General features: G+C 41.3%; 3 protein-coding genes across 3 annotated transcripts; 1 reads left to right on the forward strand and 2 right to left on the reverse strand.

The window, feature by feature from the left end:
• Positions 1–1,555: 1,555 nt before the first annotated feature.
• psmb5 (proteasome 20S subunit beta 5) lies at positions 1,556–6,550 on the reverse strand. Its single transcript, XM_008432988.3, has 3 exons — positions 6,279–6,550; positions 4,773–5,079; positions 1,556–1,898 (listed from the first exon to the last, which is right to left on the reverse strand). The coding sequence occupies exons 1-3, from the start codon at positions 6,501–6,503 to the stop codon at positions 1,615–1,617; spliced, it is 816 nt and encodes a 271-aa protein (XP_008431210.3). The 5' UTR covers positions 6,504–6,550; the 3' UTR covers positions 1,556–1,614.
• A 777-nt stretch (positions 6,551–7,327) lies between these two features.
• psmb11a (proteasome 20S subunit beta 11a) lies at positions 7,328–8,513 on the reverse strand. The gene has a single exon (XM_008432987.3). The coding sequence runs from the start codon at positions 8,428–8,430 to the stop codon at positions 7,402–7,404; it is 1,029 nt and encodes a 342-aa protein (XP_008431209.1). The 5' UTR covers positions 8,431–8,513; the 3' UTR covers positions 7,328–7,401.
• Positions 8,514–9,240: 727 nt separating this feature from the next.
• On the forward strand, positions 9,241–16,497 carry prmt5 (protein arginine methyltransferase 5). The gene is given in 17 exon segments (XM_008432986.3): positions 9,241–9,295; positions 9,298–9,415; positions 9,709–9,827; positions 11,268–11,353; positions 11,499–11,633; positions 11,736–11,848; positions 11,938–11,987; positions 12,091–12,254; positions 12,342–12,503; positions 12,599–12,676; positions 13,335–13,393; positions 14,044–14,166; positions 14,241–14,416; positions 15,185–15,388; positions 15,520–15,630; positions 15,705–15,769; positions 15,846–16,497. Coding segments are annotated over 17 exon segments (1,956 nt in total). The 5' UTR covers positions 9,241–9,255; the 3' UTR covers positions 15,999–16,497.
• Positions 16,498–19,305: the final 2,808 nt, after the last annotated feature.

Below are 19,305 nucleotides of genomic sequence, written 5' to 3' on the forward strand. Positions count from 1 at the left end.
TAAGAGTTACCTGGTTTTTCACAGAATGAATGAACTCACCTATGTAACTCCACGCTGCTATTTTAAACACAGTCCTTTTAATTAATGATTTAATTAAGGAACCAGCAGCCTGCATCCAAAAACTGCTGGTTTCTAATGAAACAACTGGTCAATTCGAGGCCATGTAGAAATGTAACTTCAAAAGCTTTGCTTTTAGATTCATTACTACGGGAAGCTATGAAATAACACTATATTTTGTCTCACTGACTTTGGGCATAGTTAGAGATCAGTGGTTTTAATTTAACTCACAAAACCTATAAGTGTGCTTAACAGTCAAAAATGAGCATTAAGCTCATTAGTTAGCTAACTAATGAGCTAACTAATTTAGCTAACTTAGCTAAGTTAGCTTCAAGCTAAACAAAATTAATATTGTCTGTCAACTAAATATTTAGAAAGCTAAATATTTAGCTTATTTAGTTCACTAAATACTTAGCTTGAAGCTATATATTTACCTTAAATAGCTATATACTATATATGCAGCTTCAACTAAATATCTAGCTTGAAGCTAAATATATAGAGCTTGAGGTCAATATATATACAAGATGACCTGAACTAGATATTCAGTTTGTAAACTGAATATCTATTTTGCTAGCTAAAAATTAGTTAAACATGGAACATTTATAAATCACTTAATAACATGGTGAAAATATGACATTGAAAATGTAATCCCCTTTTTTTCCCTCTTATGAAAGGCTAAATAATTAAAGTTGCTGTTAATTTTTCACCATGTACATGGCACGTACGGAACTCCATAAGTGTGTTCTGAAAACATTAGTAGATATTTTTATAATCTTGACTAATCTTACAAGTTTCAAATATTTGTGCAGATCATGAAAAATCTGCCTGGCTCTTCCCATGCACTGCACTAACAATTATAAATTTGTATTTACAATAACCACTAGGTAAAACCTATAAAACATGAGAAATAAACCAGGATAAGACAAGATGAAGCAAAAGTATTTTTTTTTATTCATTAGATTTTATCAATGTACTTTTTGAGTGTTTTAATCACGTTTCATTATTGAATTGTATTTTGCTATAACAATCTACCTTATACAATCCATCGAGGATTATATAAGAGATAAATCTGTGAAAATCCTACCAAAACGCTGATTGATCTGTGATCCACTGGTTTTTAATTGTTTTTAATCTGTACATCCTTTGACCCAAAGTTGAACAAAAACAGCACAGGCACGATCTTGAGAAAGAACACAAGCTTTATTGTAGAAGATATTTTAGTTTTCAAGGGTAGGATCTGAAATGAACGGTACACCAGGTGAGCACCACACTACTCCCACACCGAGTTAAGCTTGTATGAATCATCGGCGCCCTCTCTGCAGCCCCTCAAATTATCCCTCTGTACAAGGTGAGTGGAGCTTACTGGCATTGTTAACATGTACAATATGAAGCTAGCAACAAGTAACAGAAGTGATGAAAATGGAAGGTGATGAGTAACTGAGTCCTTTTTATTGTGTTAACCTTTCAGAACATTTTTAAAGATTGGGATTTAGAAAACTTTATTTTTTTTCCCCCCCGTCTCCAACCACTCCTCTCAACTTCCTTCTTCCCCATCGGTTACGCTTGCTCTTTGTACTGCTGGTGCAGCGTCAGCACGTCGGTCTGGGAGACCCGTGTCCAACCTTTGCTGTGGACGTGGTACAAGTTGACCTGCCCTCCGCTGTAGGCGTCACGGTACGTCGCCTGGTAGATGGCCCGGCGGCCCAGCTCGCAGGCCTCCTCCACGCTCAGGCTGTGCCGCAGGCCGCTGTCCATTACACCGTAGGCGTACATGGAGCCTGAGCCCACCGCAAACAGGTCGCCGCACACCCGATTGCCCTCCGAGTCGACGTAGTACAGCCCTAAAGAGAGAGGGCAAAAAGGTAGGTCGGGAAGGTGAGGAGGTGGCGTCGCGGGAGTTGCTTCTCCCGATACAGGTGTTGCTAAAATGATGTAGCACAAACCACACAAGTCTGTAAACGCACCACACACACACATACACATCCTCCAGAGAGAAAATAAGAGCAGCTGCAACCCCTCCAAGTGAAGCGAGGGCTGGCAGATATGAACAGCTGCATCCTCTTCAAGTAAAATGAAGCCGGCCGCGGAACCTGCTGACGAGGCACGGCCCCATAACGCCGTCTGCCCAAAGGCCCCCTTCTCTGGTTCTTATTGATTCTCTGCAAACAGGCCAAAAATTAACTATCGACCCATAACCTGAGCTGTCCAGGTAACTGCGGCTCACGCCTCATCGTGGTGGACGAGAAAATGAAAAAAAAACAACACTACAGCGTGCTCACATCCCGTGGATATCAGACGGGCACATTCGCAGCCGTCTACACGGAGCTTGGGGCCGTGAGCTCGTCAACCTGCCCTGCCGTAAGCCCTCGAGCGACTCAACTTCCGCAACGCTTCGACGGACATGTGAGGGACAGTTTGCTCCACGCCACGCGTCACGGACACATGCGCAACATTTTGTTCTGAGCCGTGACACACGTTCCCCATGGGCCCGGCTCCAGAGTGACGAGCACCAGCCTGCGAGTTCGCCCACGAGCGGTGAAAAGAAGCCAGCCTGCGAAAAGGCATGGATTTTTTCTTTTTTTTTCCTCAGAACGCTTTCACAGAGCTGAAACCTGTGAAAACCAATCCGGGAACGCATGCAGATCAAACCCGCTCGCTGATTCTCAGCTTAACTAGTGACAGTCTATTAAAGCTCGAGAGCCACTTGCTTTTCAGGGCGTTAAAAAAAAGGAAAGAAGAAAGAAAGAAAAAGAATCTTAGTATTGGTTTCAGCTGGCAAATTGCAGCTTCCTGAGCCTGTCGTTAGATTGCCATGATAATCATCCAGCGCCTGCGTGCGCACGGGGGTAATTTGCCATTCCAAGACCTGCCTGTTCCACTTGGAAACTGCGAGGGACTCGTTAAAAACATAATAGGCAGGGAAAGGGAGCTGTAAAGGCGGCCCTCTTTCGTCGAGTGGCATGCTTGATGGAAGGGGTAGTGGGGAGGGTTGAGGACTCTTTAAGAGGTCCAAGTATAGAAACGGTATATGAGCGCACACCTGGGGCCTTTGTGGAGCCAATGTGGCTTTGCTTCATAGTCTCTGCCCCCTCAGACTCTGACTCAGCCGCCGTACGTGCTCGCGACAGAAATGGCGAGTGGAGGCAGCGGAAACGCAGTCCGGACGGTGAGGCCGCGCCAGCCGACGGAGACTTCTTCTACTTTATCAACCGGCTGACAGGTGCTTAAGGAGTCCCTTTTTAAGCAGCAGGCTGTGCAGCTGGCTGGAATAACAGCATTTAGATGTAGGTGATGAGCGCAGCTCAGTGCGTGGACGACTGCCATCCACTGGGTCGGTCCTTGAATTCGTTTAAAAAGTGAGTAGGGACCAAAAAAAAAAAAAAAAACCAAGTCGTTACATCACCATCTTGGGAGCGGCGGTAAAAACCCATCTGCCACACGGGTCGTCTGACGAGGCTTCCGATCACACGGTACCCTTCTTTTCCCTAATGAGGCCCGATTATTCATATGCGACCCTATTACAAGCCTGTCCTGTCCTTGAAAGGAGTCTGTACGTTACGCCGTCACTTTTTTTTCCCTCCGTTGAAATAAAAGCCGTTAACTGTACGCTGATTACAAAGTGTCATAATATGTAATTTATTACACGGAGCCGCGTTTGTCAGGCTCCTTAGCGTGGCTTTTATTCCATTTATTTTGCATGCAGCTTAAGACACTTCATCTGAGGGGAATAAAGTGCACTTGACGTGGTTGTAGTCGCTTTAATGAGCTTCCTTACCTTATAGTGATTGATTTAATTTCCCTGACATTTACCTCTCCACTCAGTCACGAAGGCGCTGAGAGCAGACATATTTACATTGCTTGACCTGTTGAACTCATAACAGGATCCTTGTTTCCTCAATTGATTGCTGGGGATTAGGCGTGTGTCCGGCGCGTTTGCCGGCGTCAGCCTGAAGCCGTACAAGATAAAGCTGGCATTGATCGCCCATTCCATGTCGTGGCATTTATACGCGTGACCCGGATTGTCCGAGCAGAGACCCCCGCCGCCCATCATCCGGCGGCGCTCTCACTAGCCCACAGTCCCGGGATTATTGATTTCCCATTACTGTGTCACTGTGGTGGCCTCTTTAAACACACCTTCTGATGTAGAGCCTTGCAGCGTGTGGCATCCAAAATGCATAGCGTGACATTATCAACAAGGGGAGAGGAAAAGAGGCGCTGCAGCACCATCTACTGGTTAGGTAAAGGAACTGCACATTTTTAAACCCCCTGAGAAAAATGCTTCCCATCTACAGCCATGCCAACACAGTCGTGCATAAATACAAAGGGACAAAAAATTACGTATGGTTTTCTTTTTTTTTCAAAATAAAAATAAAAAACAACTAAAGTGTGACATGCATTTGTTTTTAGCTCCCTGAAAAAATACTTTGCACAACTTTTTATGCAACTCCCAAGTATTCTTGGGTAAATCTCCACCCGGTTTGCAGAGTCTACACCAGCGGTCCACTACCTTTTCCTATTTAAGAAGCCACTTTTGCTCCCGCTGCTATAAAATAAAACTTGCTTTGAGCTGCAAACAATAACTTTAAAAAGATGCACTTTAAATAATATTTTATTATAAAAGGCAAAGAAAATTAAACTAAAATCTACTTCTAGTAATTTTATTACTATTTTCTTTTTTTTAAAAAGCACATGTTCAATGCACTTGTTGCGCTTACCAGGTCCTCTCTTGTCCCAGCCGCACACCATGGTGCCCATGCTGAGTCCCATGCCTTTGTACTGGTACACCATGTTGGCCAGCAGCTTCGAGGCGGCCGCCACAGAGATGCGCTCTTTGTTGCGCAGCTCGTAGATGCGGCACTGGCGGGCGAGCAGGCGCTCCCAGAAGCTGCAGTCTGCGGCGCCTCCGGCCATGGTCCCCAGGAGGTAAGGGTTGATCTCGATCACCTTCTTCACCGTCTGCGAGGCGATGTAGGAGCCCGCCGTGGCCCGAGAGTCCACCGCCACGATAACGCCATGCTGGAACTGAAGGATAACAAGGGGAGAAGACCGGTGTTATGCTCCATTCGGTAACTAATCAGGTGTTGTAACACAGGAATCAACAAAATACAAATGTAGGTATGGCAACATTGCTTAAACAATTATTGTGAAAACAAAACAGGTAAATATCAGGTATCAGGTAAATGTAAAACATGGTCTCTGTAATTTTCAGATACTAATCTTCAATCTATTTATGTTTACTAATAAAGTCAAACAAAGAAGCATTTTCAAAACTATATCATTTCTAATCTCTATTTTTCAGAATAACGGGGAAAAAAATAAAATATATTGATGCTATTCATCTACTTTCATAGTACAACTGTCAGAAAAACTGCAAACTACAATTTTTATTATTTTTAAGGAGAGAAAATGATCCAACTCCCCATGGGTGTAATCCATCTTCTGCTTTGACAAAAGATGGATTACTTTATGTTTTTGTCTACATAAAAACGTCAAATTACAAGAGTTCGGAACCTGTCCTGAGTTTGAAGCAAAGTTTTACAATAACAGAACTCCATTCATTTCAGAATGCTGACTGGTGCCAAGAACCTGTATTTTCTTGCAAGAAATGAATCTTTATCTACAAGATTATATAATAGTGTTTAATTTTTATTTATCTATTATATTTAGTTATCCATTTTAATTTATTTATTATTTGGATTGCAGCCACCTATACAGAATGATGACAAGTCCTCTTGACATTATTTATTTATTTTTAAGAAGAAACATGTCACATATCTGTCATAGCAGAATAACAACACAGGTCAGAGATTTGAGACATTCACTGTCTGCTTTCTTATTGCCAAAGACAACAAACACCACAGGGTGAGAGACCCAACTATGGAGCTCTAGTTTATTTGAAGATGTTATTAAAAATTCCAATATGGGAACAAAAAGATGTACAGATTAATGTCTACTCGTAGAGGTAAAAAGGTTGGTAAAGTTACGTATGGAACTAACGGTGTTCTGTTTTGATAATATTCAGCAGTGAGCCAGTCCGTTTCTCTGCCATGAGAAAGCAGTTTTTAGCCGAGCTAGCGGCGCCCAGCTAACGTTTGGGTCATTGTCTGATATGAACCGTTGCGTTTGATTTAAAACAAATATAAATGTTCATTAGAAAATATATCCAATTAGTATGACTTTAGTGAAAACGTCTAGCGACGACAAACAATAACTGCACTTACTTTAAACGCTAATGTGGTTGTTCCGTGCAGAAACTCTATTTTTCTCTCAACGCCATCTTCATCCCCAGCGAGCAGCGAGTTCTTAACGCAAAAACTGAGACTTTCCCCCGGTCCAGCTTCGGATTCTCCTTCGTTCTGTCCGGAACCGCAGCCGAAAGCGAATGGCTGCCGATAATCAGACGAAAAATCCGGACAATCACTACTTAACACACTAGCAAGAGCCATCTTTGAAAGAGTGCGATGAGCAAGCAACTTCCGGCAAGAGCAGGAAGACTTATTCTTCAAGGCTGCAAAAATTACACAGCGCCCCCGTGTGGTGAATAACTGAAAAAGTCAAAAATATGTCATGGCCAAACAAAGCAAAACAAAGCGAGACTTTTGAAGCTTATTTTGTGTAGACTGACTTCCAAATAATTTAATGGCTTGTTGAAGGACGTGCCCAAAAAGCACCAACCTTACCAGAACTTGAGGGAAGATTTCCAAAACGGCTTGAACTTTTGGTTATTGTTTTTGAACATTCCCTGAAGTTTACTTGGAGGAACATCCTCAAAAGGTTATATATTTTCTAACCTTCAGAGAACATGGAGGGCATGTTACCAGGAGGTTCTCTCCATTAATAGTGTGACATTTAGGAATTGACATGTTCTCTACAAGTTCAAAGAAGAATATGTTTAATTCACAATGTTATCGAGAAGGTTAAATTAGTTATGCATCCTTTAAAGAACTTTGAGGGAAATTCCATAAAGAGTCTTTGAACAATACATGCAACTTTCACAATGTTCCAACGATGTTAAGAGGACAATCCCCAAAAGGTAAATTAAAGTTGTTTTGAACTCTTTCTAGAAAATCGGTAATGTTCTATAGTGGTTCATTGAAGTATATCTACAACTTTGATTATGTTACCTCTAGAATACCCTTACAATGGGCTCCATAAAGATTCCTTGAATGTTAGCTACCATTTTCCTGTTGTAACATTTAGGGAATGTCCCTTAAAGGTTGGATAAACATTATAAGTTTCATGAAGTACCCTTAAAAACTAGAAGAGGTTTACCACAACTACTTTTTGATCAGCCTAGGTGCATAATTTTCATCTCCAAAGCCCAGCACAGTTCCCTTGTTTGCTCTAACTGCTTTCTATTGTATCTCTCTTTTTCTTTTCTCTTCTGCGCTTGGACCTCCTCTCCAACTCTCTGTAATATTCTTCTTTCAGGTCCTCCCTTGGTCTTTGGATCCAACCCTTGGCATCGATGTGAAAAAGATCCACATTGTTTCCAGAGTAGGCATCCCTATGAGTGGCTCTGAAAACAGCTTCTCTTGCCAAGGAGATGGCTTCTTCTTTACTCAAACTCCAACTCAGACCCCCATCCAGGACTCCGTAAGCATAAGGAGACCCTGATCCAACAGAGATGATATCTCCTTGCAGTCGGGCGCCATCGCTGCACACGTAGATAACCCGTGGGCCACTGTTTGGGGATAGCGGATCTGCTGCTGAAGTGTTGCTGACACTGCCTGAAGAGCTCACATCAGTCACAAAAGATTGGTTGCCAAAGTTGTGAACAAGCCCAGTGCTCCCTCCTTCCTTTTCCCAACCGCACAGAGTGAGTGCCACACACACATCAGTCCCTTTAAATGGATGCAACATACAGGAAAGAAGCTTGGCAGAAGCTCTTATGGAGAGTCGACGCTTATGCCGCAGTTCATACAGTCTGATCTCTCTGATCAGGATGCGCTCCCAAAGCATGCAGTCTGCACCGCTGCCTGAGGAGGTGACCACTAAATGGGAGTGAATAGGGGTGATCTTGTGTACAGCCGGACATGCGACAAGGCCACCCGCGCTGGCACGTGTGTCTGCTGCTGCAATTACACCACCTTGGAAAATAAAACCCAAGGTTGTTGTTCCATGAGACAGAGGGAAAGGCCTTTGCACGGTCAGCACATGGTTTGGCGGTCCGAAACGAGACGTGCGTCTGCTGATAAATGGAGTGGCTTGTGGGAAAGGTGGCATGTAAATGTGCTGTGGATCCCCCCAGTTTGTTTGAGATTTCTTCAGTCTTTCCAACTCAAGGTTGTGATAATCTGTCTCCAAAGCTGGAAAAGGAAACAGCTGCTGCGCAGGCTTGTCTTTGAAGCAACAAATATCTTCCAGAGCCATATTAGTGTTAAAAAAAAGAAAAGCTATAAATAGCTGGGTTGATCACATAATCTGTAGATCCTTTCAGTTAACGTAGAAGATTGGTAGTCCATAAGAAAACCAAGCAATAATCAGACAAAGCCATATGTTTTCCAATCACAGCTAGGGTTCTGATGAAGAATCATTCCCACGAAGTCCACTTTTTCATCTGCTCCTAAGAGTGCCCTTTTATCCTTTTATAGCTCTAACAAATGTTGCAGCTTGCACTGCATACACGCACAAACATATCTGTAAGCAATGTTTCACTCTTCTTGCTGTGAATTTGATATGCAGCGAAGCCTCTTTCTGCAAAGCTTTCATTCTGAGAAGAGAGTGTGAATGTGTAGATGTGTGTATGGGTGAGTGGGTGAGTGGGTTATCTAGTTATGAAACAGTTACACTTTTTATTTTGCTGTCATTCAGCAGATAAAAGCTTTGATTTTTATTTTTGGTTTTGCTCTTTTTGTACTATTATGATTAACTTTTCGTGTATTAAGACTAAAAATATAAAGAACTTTTTAAAATCATAATTCTATATTAGGATATTGTTAAATAGTTAATTTAGAGTTTTTCCCTTGACATTTATCAAAAACGTTTTTCATATGTATGGTTTCATTAATTAATTCATTTTATTTTATTTTTATTTTATTTATGTCACCGAATTAATGGAAATGGGGAAAAAAAAAATCTTGGCACTGGATAATTATCGCGGTAATTTACGGGATATGCAACTGGCCTCCATGAGGAGCCATTTTGGCTCTGAATGCCTCCACATTCGGAACCTTTCCACGTCTTTTTGGATCCAAAATGGCGCCAGTTTCCCCGAACGACGGAGCAAGATGGTCCCCCCTTTCAGTCGGATAGAAGCCATGGCGTCCGTCAGTACGGGGAGCAGAGTGTCCTGTGGGAGAGATTTGAATTGCGTGCCAGAGATAGCTGACACGTTAGCTGCGGTCGCCAAACTCGGGTGAGGAGAGTGTTTGACTCTGCATGTCAGTTTTCAGCCGTAATAATACGTCTCGTGCTTGTTGTTTTTTGTGTGAGAGCGGGATGCTGGCTAAGCTAGCCGGCGAGTTCTCAGCACGTGCCCTCATCACAACGATGTTTGATGACTCTGAAGTGTTTGTAGCAGCAGCGTGGGGTGTTGTGTTCAATATTTCCTCGCCTTTTTAAAACGTATTCTAGGAAGTGCCTTTCACTTTTCTCCGTGCTTCTATTTTAAGTATGTCGGTGTTATTTAAGGTTCATTTTCCTCCACAGGTTTGACTTCCTGTGCATGCCCCTGTTCCATCCGAGGTTCAAGAGAGAGTCTGAGTTGGAGCCCGCCAAGTCCAGACCCGGGGCCCTGACCCGTTCAGACCTGCTGCTTTGTGGAAGAGGTTAGTCTGTATACCACAGCAAAGCTAGGAGATGTGCTTTCTTCATTTACAGTTAATATATAATTGGCCATTTTCTTACTCTAGGGAATTCCTCACATTTCTTATTTAAAGCTCTTTTTCAAAGAACTTTATAGTATGTATTTCATGTTGACTAATACTTGTAGTACTGTTAATATTAGATCATGTAAAACAGCTTAACATTAGTCATGAACAGGAAAATGTTCACTATACAGATGTCCAGCAAAACTAAACCCATCAAAGTATCTAATTTTATGACCTAGTTATGCTCAAACTGAGTTAAACATGAATTCTAGCAACTATTTTCTATTTAACTTTTGGATAAAAATCTCTTGTTTGCCCTAAAACCTAACCTAATATCAATAATTGATATTTCTAAATCTAATTAAAAAGTCACTCATACTCTTAAAAAAATTTTTATTTACATCTGTTGTTTCTCAACAAGAAGGTAAATGCAGAATAATTAATTTTCATTAATCTTGTAGGTCAAGGAACACAAATACTGTGATCATAAATCAGAGAGTCTGATACCTTCGTGTGATATTTCTGTGTTTCGATGAATAATGAAGCCAAATACATCCCAGTTTTCTATCAAAGTGGCGATAGTGTTAGTAGATAGTGTCTGTTAATACGCACTGTACACGTACATTCTCCATGACACGTTAGTGACCCGTTAAAGCTTGACCCGTTCGTGTGACGTTGTATCAGAAACCAAATCTATAAAGTTGTTCTTCCATCTGCACTTTCCTTGGTCTACACTTTGTGTTCTTGCCACTCACAGGAATCTAAATATTTAAATTCCCAGTTTTGTCTTGCTAATTTCCTTTTTTTTTTTTTTTTTTTTTCAGCATAATTTGCCAGAACAACAAAATTTTGCTGGACAATGAATTGTCCCAGAAGTTATTGCGACAAATGATAACATTGTTGTTTTGAGTAACAGTCATTGCACGATAATGCAAGAACACATTCCCGAAGATTAAAACACTTTAAATTCTAACAGACATTTAACACTGAAACTGGAAGACATGACAAATATCCAAAACAAAACAAGAGAAACCAGAAGTAAAATGAATTATAAAGTCTCTGTGAAGAAAACTGTGTTTCAAAATAAGGGCTAGTTGAGGCCAATTTAGCAGACTGAAGACTTTTGTCATCCAGTTTTTGGTAGAAAAAGAGAGAGGAAAACGATGATGCGATTAATTGATTTGTTGTTTACTTCGACAGGCCCAAGCATTGTGTTTTTTTTATTTTTAATTGTGTTTGTAAAAGTTGAAAATGACCAAATAAATAAATTAGACTATCTAGAATTAGAGAGCCACTGATAATTTAACATTTAGCACAAAAGTTAATGCAGATAAAACTGGGGTGACCTGGCATGTTTTTTTTTTAACAATAAGTTGGCTATTCTCTGTCTTTTTGTAGACTGGAATACTCTGATTGTTGGAAAGCTCTCCCAATGGGTTGACGCGGATTCAGAATTAGAGACGGAACGGAGGAACTCGGAAGCTGTACGTTCCTCAGTCTGAACATTTCTCACTTCCTTTGCACGCTGTGAGGCTGGCAGTTCCTTTGTCTCGTCAGAGCTCCTCTCTGTTTGCATCTGTCGTCACTTTCTCCTCTCATCTTTTTTTGTTTTTCCGCACTTCTCTCCAGGCTCTCGCACAGGAACTGAACTTCTCAGCCTACCTGGGTCTGCCTGTCTTCATGATCCCTTTGAAGGGCCCCAATAATGCCAATCTAGCCCGAATGCTGCTAAACCACATCCACACTGGACACCACACCTCAAACGTGAGACACGGCATCGGGGCATCCGGCGGAAGCCTGTAATTGGATTTGATGCATCCGTGCTGCAGTCCTGGCTTAAACCCAGCTTCTCTTTCTGTTCGTTAGTTCTGGATCCGTGTCCCGTTGGTGGCCCCAGAAGACATGCGGGATGACCTGATCGAGAATGAACCCACCGCTTGCTTAGACGAGACGAGCGCGGACGAGAAAACCTGGAGCTGGTTAGTTTTATATTGCTTCCTCATCAGCAGGAGCGCTGAATCAAATAAAAACTGCGGCTCAGTTTCTTTATCAATCTTTGTTTTGTCAGGTGGCACTCATTCAGAACCCTCTGTGATTACAACAAGAGGATCTGTCTCGGTGAGAGAACTCGCTGCCAGGGAGCAAATTAAAGCATTACAAGTAATTCAGACCCTATTTCTTTTCCCCCTACTGAGAATGTGCTCGTTTTCTATTCCTGCAGCGATTGAAGTGGGAGCAGACATGCCGTCAGACGCTGTAATCGATAAGTGGCTCGGAGAGCCGATCAAAGCAGCCGTGCTTCCCACTAGCATCTTCCTCACCAATAAGAAAGGCTTCCCTGTTTTGTCTAAAGCCCATCAGAGGATAATCTTCCGGCTTTTTAAGGTCCGACATCAAAGCTCCCCGCGGTTTGGTTGAGTATCCAAATTTCAAAGGTTCCTTTTTAACAAAAACACACACTTGCCTTTCCAGTTGGAGGCTCAATTTATCTTCACAGGCGCCAGTCGGCACACTGAGAAGGACTTCAGGTCCTACCTGCAATACCTGGAATACCTCAACCAGAACAGGCCTGCGCCCAACGCCTATGAGCTGTTTGCCAAAGGCTACGAAGACTATCTGCAGTCACCTCTACAGGTCAACACCTCCACTCTGTCCTCACTTTTTTTTTTCTTTAATCAGCTTTTTGACTCGTAGCTAAATTGATTTCTTGCTTTTTGTCCTTCATTTAGCCCCTCATGGACAACCTGGAGTCTCAGACATATGAAGTATTTGAGAAGGATCCCATTAAATATTCTCAGTACCAACAGGTGAGCCAGTGGACCAATGTTGTTTTGTACTTTTAAGGAGGATGTGGGCATTTATCATAGTTTATTTATTGTGAAAAATTCTTGTCATGACAAGAATTTTGATTTATTTTCTCGATAAATTGCAGTTGTCGATGGTAATCGGAATAAAAAAATTAACAGTGATTGGAAATATTTTTTTACATTTTCTCCACTCCTTGTTCCATGAGAACATCAATAAATATTGGTAAATTTGAAAACATAATTAAAAGCAGTCACAGAGTGCATTTAGTGATATGAATCATAAGTATATTGTAAATGGAAATATTTTTCAAGAATGATGTTTGACTGCTGTGCCATGCAATCACAGTCACAGGTTGGCTGCACATCCTTACGTTCATGTATCTAACGTTGAGGCCTTCAAACACCTTAAACTCATACAAAAAAAAAAAGTAAGTTAGACTTAAATATGTTGATCACAGGTCTTGAATCTTGTCTTGACAGGACAACATGTTTATATATTCCATGTAGTTGTGTTTTTCCGTGAGGCTTTTTTTTTAAATGTGCATGGTGAGAAAGGGAAAACATTTGTTGACATTAAACTGAATCTAAATAACGCTTGTATCTAAAATATTTTTTGTGCATAATGCACATTTGTCTAACAGTCTTAATTTTCTTTCAGGCTGTATATAAATGTCTTTTGGACAGAGTACCAGAGGAGCAGAAAGACACTAATGTTCAGTAAGTAAAATGTTCTTATATTTGTATGAAATTACAATTGGGACTCTTAATTGAGCTGGGCAATGATTTGTAGCTCAGTCAATGCTCGCCTCTACCCTTCATTACCTTCATCCTGTAATAGTCTTGGTTAAAAATATAAATGCAGGGAGGCATTATGTTAGAAATTCACTGGAGTTCAATGGATTTCATGTGATGGAACAAGAGAAAATAACCGGATACACATTCATACAATAAATATCAGTCAGAATCTGCATCTTTCAATAGCAATAAGGTACACTTAGCTGAATTATTCATCTGAAACAACACCAGGCTTATTGTAAACATCACTGGTTCTGGAGAAAAGTGTTTTAAAAAATCTGTCAGCATTATCAGAAATGTCAGTCCGACTATTTTCTCCACTTTTTGTTCCAAGACAGAATCAATGAAGATCAGTAAATTTGAACATTCGGATTAAATGCAGTTACTATGTGCAGTTTATGTCACACTTAAATTTTAAGTGGCGTCCTGAAGAGGCCTGTTTCAAATGGGCATGTTTTTCAAGAACAGAATAGGATTTTTTCCCCCTCATTTTTAACATTATCACAATAGTACCACACTTTAAGGTGTATGAAGCACCTGAAGTGTCTGATAAATTTCTTTTGTCGGTTTAGGGTGTTGATGGTGTTGGGTGCAGGAAGGGGTCCTCTGGTCAATGCATCCCTGCGCGCTGCCAGACAGGCAGACCGAAAGCTGAGAATATATGCTGTTGAGAAAAACCCCAATGCTGTAATCACGTGAGTAGAGCTGCTTCATTTCTGGAACGTTTAAAGGACTTAACTGTTTAATTTAAAGAGCTTCTTTTGTTCAGATTAGAGAACTGGCGCTTCGAGGAGTGGGGCGACCAGGTGACCGTGGTGTCATGTGACATGCGGGAGTGGGAAGCACCAGAGAAAGCCGATATCATCGTGAGCGAGCTGCTGGGCTCGTTCGGCGACAACGAGCTCTCCCCCGAGTGCTTGGATGGAGCACAGCACTTTCTCAAAGGTACTACAAACCTCCACGTCTCTCCAGGATATGCAAGAACTGGATGCCTGCGCATCCTTAAAATGTCCTAAATTAATTTTTTTTAAAACAAGTTGGTTTTAAATACGTTAATCACAGGTATTACATTTTGTCATGGCAGGGCTGTTTAGTGTCGTACATTCAATGTAATTTGTTTTACCGCTGGATTTTTCCATCAGGCAACAATTTGAGTCGCCTGTAGACATCCAAATGACATTCTACCTCTAACTAGCTGCTATAGCCTTGATAGCTAGCTGGCTTTTTTGTGCATATCATGGTTAAGTTCAAATTTATCACCAGTTCACCAGATGACATCCAACTCATAATTTTTTTTCATGAGCCACTGATGCTAACTTGCATAATGCTACATTTATTCTGTCAGAAAGCTTAGCGTTACAGGGGTTAAGACTGTAGCGAGCCGTGTCCAAGGTGATGAGCAAAAGCTGCTACCAAAAGCCACAAACAGATTCCAGAAATGTCACAGTTTTGACATGGCAGTGGCAAAAGATCCCCAGAAAAGAAGCCAGCGCTGCTACTCCCACTAATCTAATCAACATTTGGTGCGACACAAACTCTGATATTGAAGGTTTACTGGTTTTAGAACATGTTGGACAAGCTTCAGTCTTACCAGGTCTTAGTCTTAAAATAATAAATTTGAGTGGGTGAAACCCTGAAGAAGCATTTGTCTCGCTTCATTACCTTCACCGCTTGCTTGCGTCGTGTATCATTTTTCTTTCCTCTTCGATGCAGACGATGGAGTCAGCATCCCCTGTTCCTACACGTCCTACCTGGCTCCCCTGTCTTCCTCCAAGCTGTACAACGAAGTCCGAGGATGCCGGGAACGCGACAAGGACCCAGAGTGTCATTTTGAGACGCCATACGTTGTGCGACTCCATAACTTCCACCAGCTAGCGGAACCTAAACCCTGCTTTACTTTTACACACCCCACAAAAGGTTGACCCTTGTATAACATTTCAAAATATACAAGCTTGTTGTATTTTAGCTTACCTTGTACCTGCTGCAGACTGTAGAATATTATCACAAGACATTATTAAAATGAATTAATCCTTTTTTTTGTCTGTCAGACATGAACAATAACCGGTACCAGTGTCTTCGCTTCTCTGTGGATTGCAACTCTGTGCTCCATGGCTTTGCAGGCTACTTTGAAACCACTCTCTACAAAGATGTCACACTTAGTAAGTTAGAGTGAAGAAGAAGTAGTAATGGTCGGCAATTGATGCGGTTTAATTCATGAACTCGTTTGTTGCAGGTATAAAACCAGACACGCATTCACCTGGAATGTTCTCCTGGTTTCCCATCCTGTTCCCCCTCAAAGTAAGTCCAAGTTCCACACGGGTCAAAATGTAAAAGTGCGATTTAAGGAGTAAACATCCTTTCCTTTTTCTGACAGCAACCCATCTCTATATCCCGAGACGACGACATCGCTGTGCGATTCTGGCGCTGCAACAATGGGAAGAAGGTTTGGTACGAATGGGCCGTGACAGAACCCTCCTGCTCTGCCATCCACAACCCAGCCGGCCGCTCCTACACCATCGGCCTGTGAACATGAAGAGTCAGCACACCTGTCAGACATCCACTTGTTTGTTGTCGTTTTGTTTTGTTTTTTAAGTAAGACTTTATGGTTGTTTGAGCCTCTTTTTATAAATCCACGGTTAAAACTTGGACTTGTGATGTCCCACGTTGAGTCTGTAGATAAATAACAATAAATGAGTCGATTCTCGCAGATCGGCCGTCGTCCGTAAACACAACCCGTTGTCCCCATAAGCTCACTGAGGGACGACGCCATCCACTTTTAGCAACCCTCATTAGTCCCAACTGTTCAGGTTATCATCCGTGCAGTTACAAACAGTTCCTGTGCACATGTACATTCAATCCAACTGGACATATGCCTTATCATACACATTCCACATGATCCATAAAATGTCAGAATAATGTCCATACACTCTTCAGTAGTGTGGGGGGGAAAGTTACTGTTTTCTGCTCACCTGTTATACGTCCCTATGTTGTTTGAACATTTTCAATAAAAAATACACTGTACTGTTCTCAGTTTGCAGTTATTTCAGTATGGCTTGTAACTGGAACATCGTCAGCTTTTGATAAGAAAAATATGCTTTCAACAGACGAAATACGGTTCAAAAAGAAAAATACAGGAGGAAACTTGTAGCAGGAGAGGCAGGCTTTGGAGGAGAAAAAGACCCTGCTGGCTGCAAAAAAGGATTTAAAGTACATGGATAAACAGCTGAACAAGACAATGATATATTTAGAGGAAGTAAGCATTGAACTGGAAGAGAAAGATAAAGAATGAGTTAAAGAAAAAGGTGAAAGACGCCGAAGAAAGCAAGAAGGTGCAGTCAATGCCTGGAGAAGGAAGTCAAAAGCCTGGAGTTGGGGGGGGGGGACAGGAGTGTGTCCTCGACCTCCATCATCATCTTCATCATCTGTCTCCTTCTCCATCTTTATCTCCTTCAACTTCGTCTCTCTTATTCTTCCATTCCTTCACACCCCTCAGCTCTTCTTCCCAGGCCACCTTTTGATTTTCCTTTGTCTCAAAATCCAATAAAAACTGCCCTTCCTCGGTGATATCATTTGTTCTCTATAAACCTTTACTTTAGCCACAACAATCTGTCTTTCCCTGAACATTATGAGTATGCAAAGCCATCTGCGAGTAGGGATTTTTTAAATTTTTTTTTTACTTCCTATACCAATAAAAGTATGAGCCAATATCGAATCGATACAAAAAATTCAGTTCATTTATGTTTTCTTAAACATAAATGTACTGAATTACAAAATTATTTGAGAACGCCATACTTAAATGAACTACAGTCATTTAAGTATCGAGTCATTTAAGTAAACACGTTCCCAACCTACAGTGAATGACTTCCAGACGTCCCCAAGGGCCCTAACGTTACGTCGGTGGAGTTAGTTTCAGATTTCCACTCATGCCCGAACTACACACAAAGCGAGAATAAGTGTTTCCTCTAAGTACACTAATCCCCCATCAGCCAGATGATTGGCTGCTGCTAAACCTCACCAATCGGGGCCCTTAATTATGCCTGAACTTGATGAACCGATTAACTGAAAGCGAGGAGTTCTCAATTAATATTTCCTCTTGTCTTTATGATCCTGTAGTTGGGGGTTAAAAATGTGAAGTGAAGCACTGTGCTGAAAGATGAGTGGCTATATTCTTCATTGCTAAATATGCACACAAAATGTCCTTTATTTAAGCTCCTCAGTGTTATGAAGGTAGAAATGCTGATTCAGCTGCTTGGGGGAAAAAAAAAAAAAAAGAAAGAAAGAAGCTGAAGTCAGTGAGTGTCCTTCTGTTTTATCCACTGCTGCTTGGCTGCCTCCTTCATTTCTGGGCTTTAATGTGCAATTTGGGGTCTGTTTCAAGGCTCGGCTCTTGAGTCTCTTGGTGTAAATGAGTCCAGTCCTCAGGGTGTTACATCATTAGCTATTGGCACCAAAAACGCATAAATACTCATGTTCTCAGCAGATTTGAAAATGGACTGAGAATAATATTTATCCTTCTGCATTTAACACCCATGTGAGCCTCGTTACAGGGGTTTTGGTCAGCTGTTTGTGTTTGTGGTCTCATAATTACACAAACTGTGTGTGTTTTTTTCCAACCGTTCCCTCGGCTGATAAGTGGACACAACACACAAGCACCATCTGGCTCCTCTCTCAGGACTTAATGGCTTTTGGTGCTGCCTCTCGGGCTGTTTTTTCTTTTCTTTTCTTTTTTTTTTTTGCGCTACACCTCATCGGCTTTGGCCACGATTCATGTCACACACCACATAAAAATCGACTTCTCTTTATTTGTGTCATGTGGCTATCCTGTGTTTTCCAAAAAGCTATTTTGCTCCCTCTTTAGGGAGTTCCAGGTGTAAAAAAATAAAAAAAAAAATAAAAAAATAAGAAAAAAACTAAAATGTATTACATAATAAAAAAAAAATGCAAATGTAACTTCATTTTCAAAACATTTTGCAATAAAACATGATTAATATGATGTTTTCCTTGAGAAATGAGTGCTACTTTTGAAGAAAATCACTTTTTCTAGAAAACATTAAGTTGCAGAACTGCGTTGGCATGCATGATGTCTATGTTTTTTATCATATTTGGTAAGAGTCCAGAACTGTCTGTAAACCCAGCTGCCGTGAACCTTCTTACTTATTACGTCCCACCTGGTGCTGCGCTCAACCATCAAGGCAACAAGCTTGTTAGAAGCCGTGCAGAAATTGTGGCGCCTATCTGAATACTATCAGAATTTTAGTGTTGCAAATTAGCATGTATTGGTAATCCCACTATGTTGAATAATAAGAATATTAATCTCACTACAGGGCACTCATATTCAACCAGTGGGTGCCGGTTTGTTACGTGTCCAAGCCGCACTCGGGTGCTTTTTCCCCTCAACTTCTTCTTTCCTCTTTCTTTTCATTGATTTGTATTTCCTTTTAAGTTACTTTTGATTTCAGACATATAACAAAATATAATGAACTTGATAATGGAGAGCAGAAGTTGTAAAAAATAAAATAAAATCATAAATTGTGCTTTTTAAGCCTCCACCTGCAACTGTAAAAATGTATAAATGGTTTCAGTTCCCGGGCTGCCCTGGCTCCTTCTTGAAGTGTCTGTGTGTTGTCAGACACAGTGCAGTGAAACTGGAATTAGGCTGCCTCCTTCCCCTCATCAATGTTTTATCCACCGCCTGAAGAGCCTGAGCACCAGAGGGTGGAGCTCGGCCACAATAAGTGATCAAATTACGGAAGTCGTGCACAGGTATGATAAGCTGAGGTGGGTCAAGACGGCTGTTAAGAATAAAAGAGAGCTGTTGGTTTTTACTTTCAAAA

The sequence above is a fragment of the Poecilia reticulata genome, chromosome 17 (genome assembly GCF_904066995.2).
Source record: "Poecilia reticulata chromosome 17, P_reticulata-male-v2, whole genome shotgun sequence".
Classification (NCBI taxonomy): Eukaryota; Metazoa; Chordata; class Actinopteri; order Cyprinodontiformes; family Poeciliidae; genus Poecilia; species Poecilia reticulata.

Bases quoted from the DNA above. Each gene is read 5' to 3' on its own strand.
- psmb5 (XM_008432988.3), bottom strand. From the start codon at position 6,503: ATGGCTCTTGCTAGTGTGTTAAGTAGTGATTGTCCGGATTTTTCGTCT. The intron at 5,080-6,278 runs GTAAGTGCAGTT...GTTATCCTTCAG, and splicing joins CAACCACATTAGCGTTTAAA to TTCCAGCATGGCGTTATCGT. The intron at 1,899-4,772 runs GTAAGCGCAACA...CTCTCTCTTTAG, and splicing joins CTGGGACAAGAGAGGACCTG to GGCTGTACTACGTCGACTCG.
- psmb11a (XM_008432987.3), bottom strand. From the start codon at position 8,430: ATGGCTCTGGAAGATATTTGTTGCTTCAAAGACAAGCCTGCGCAGCAG.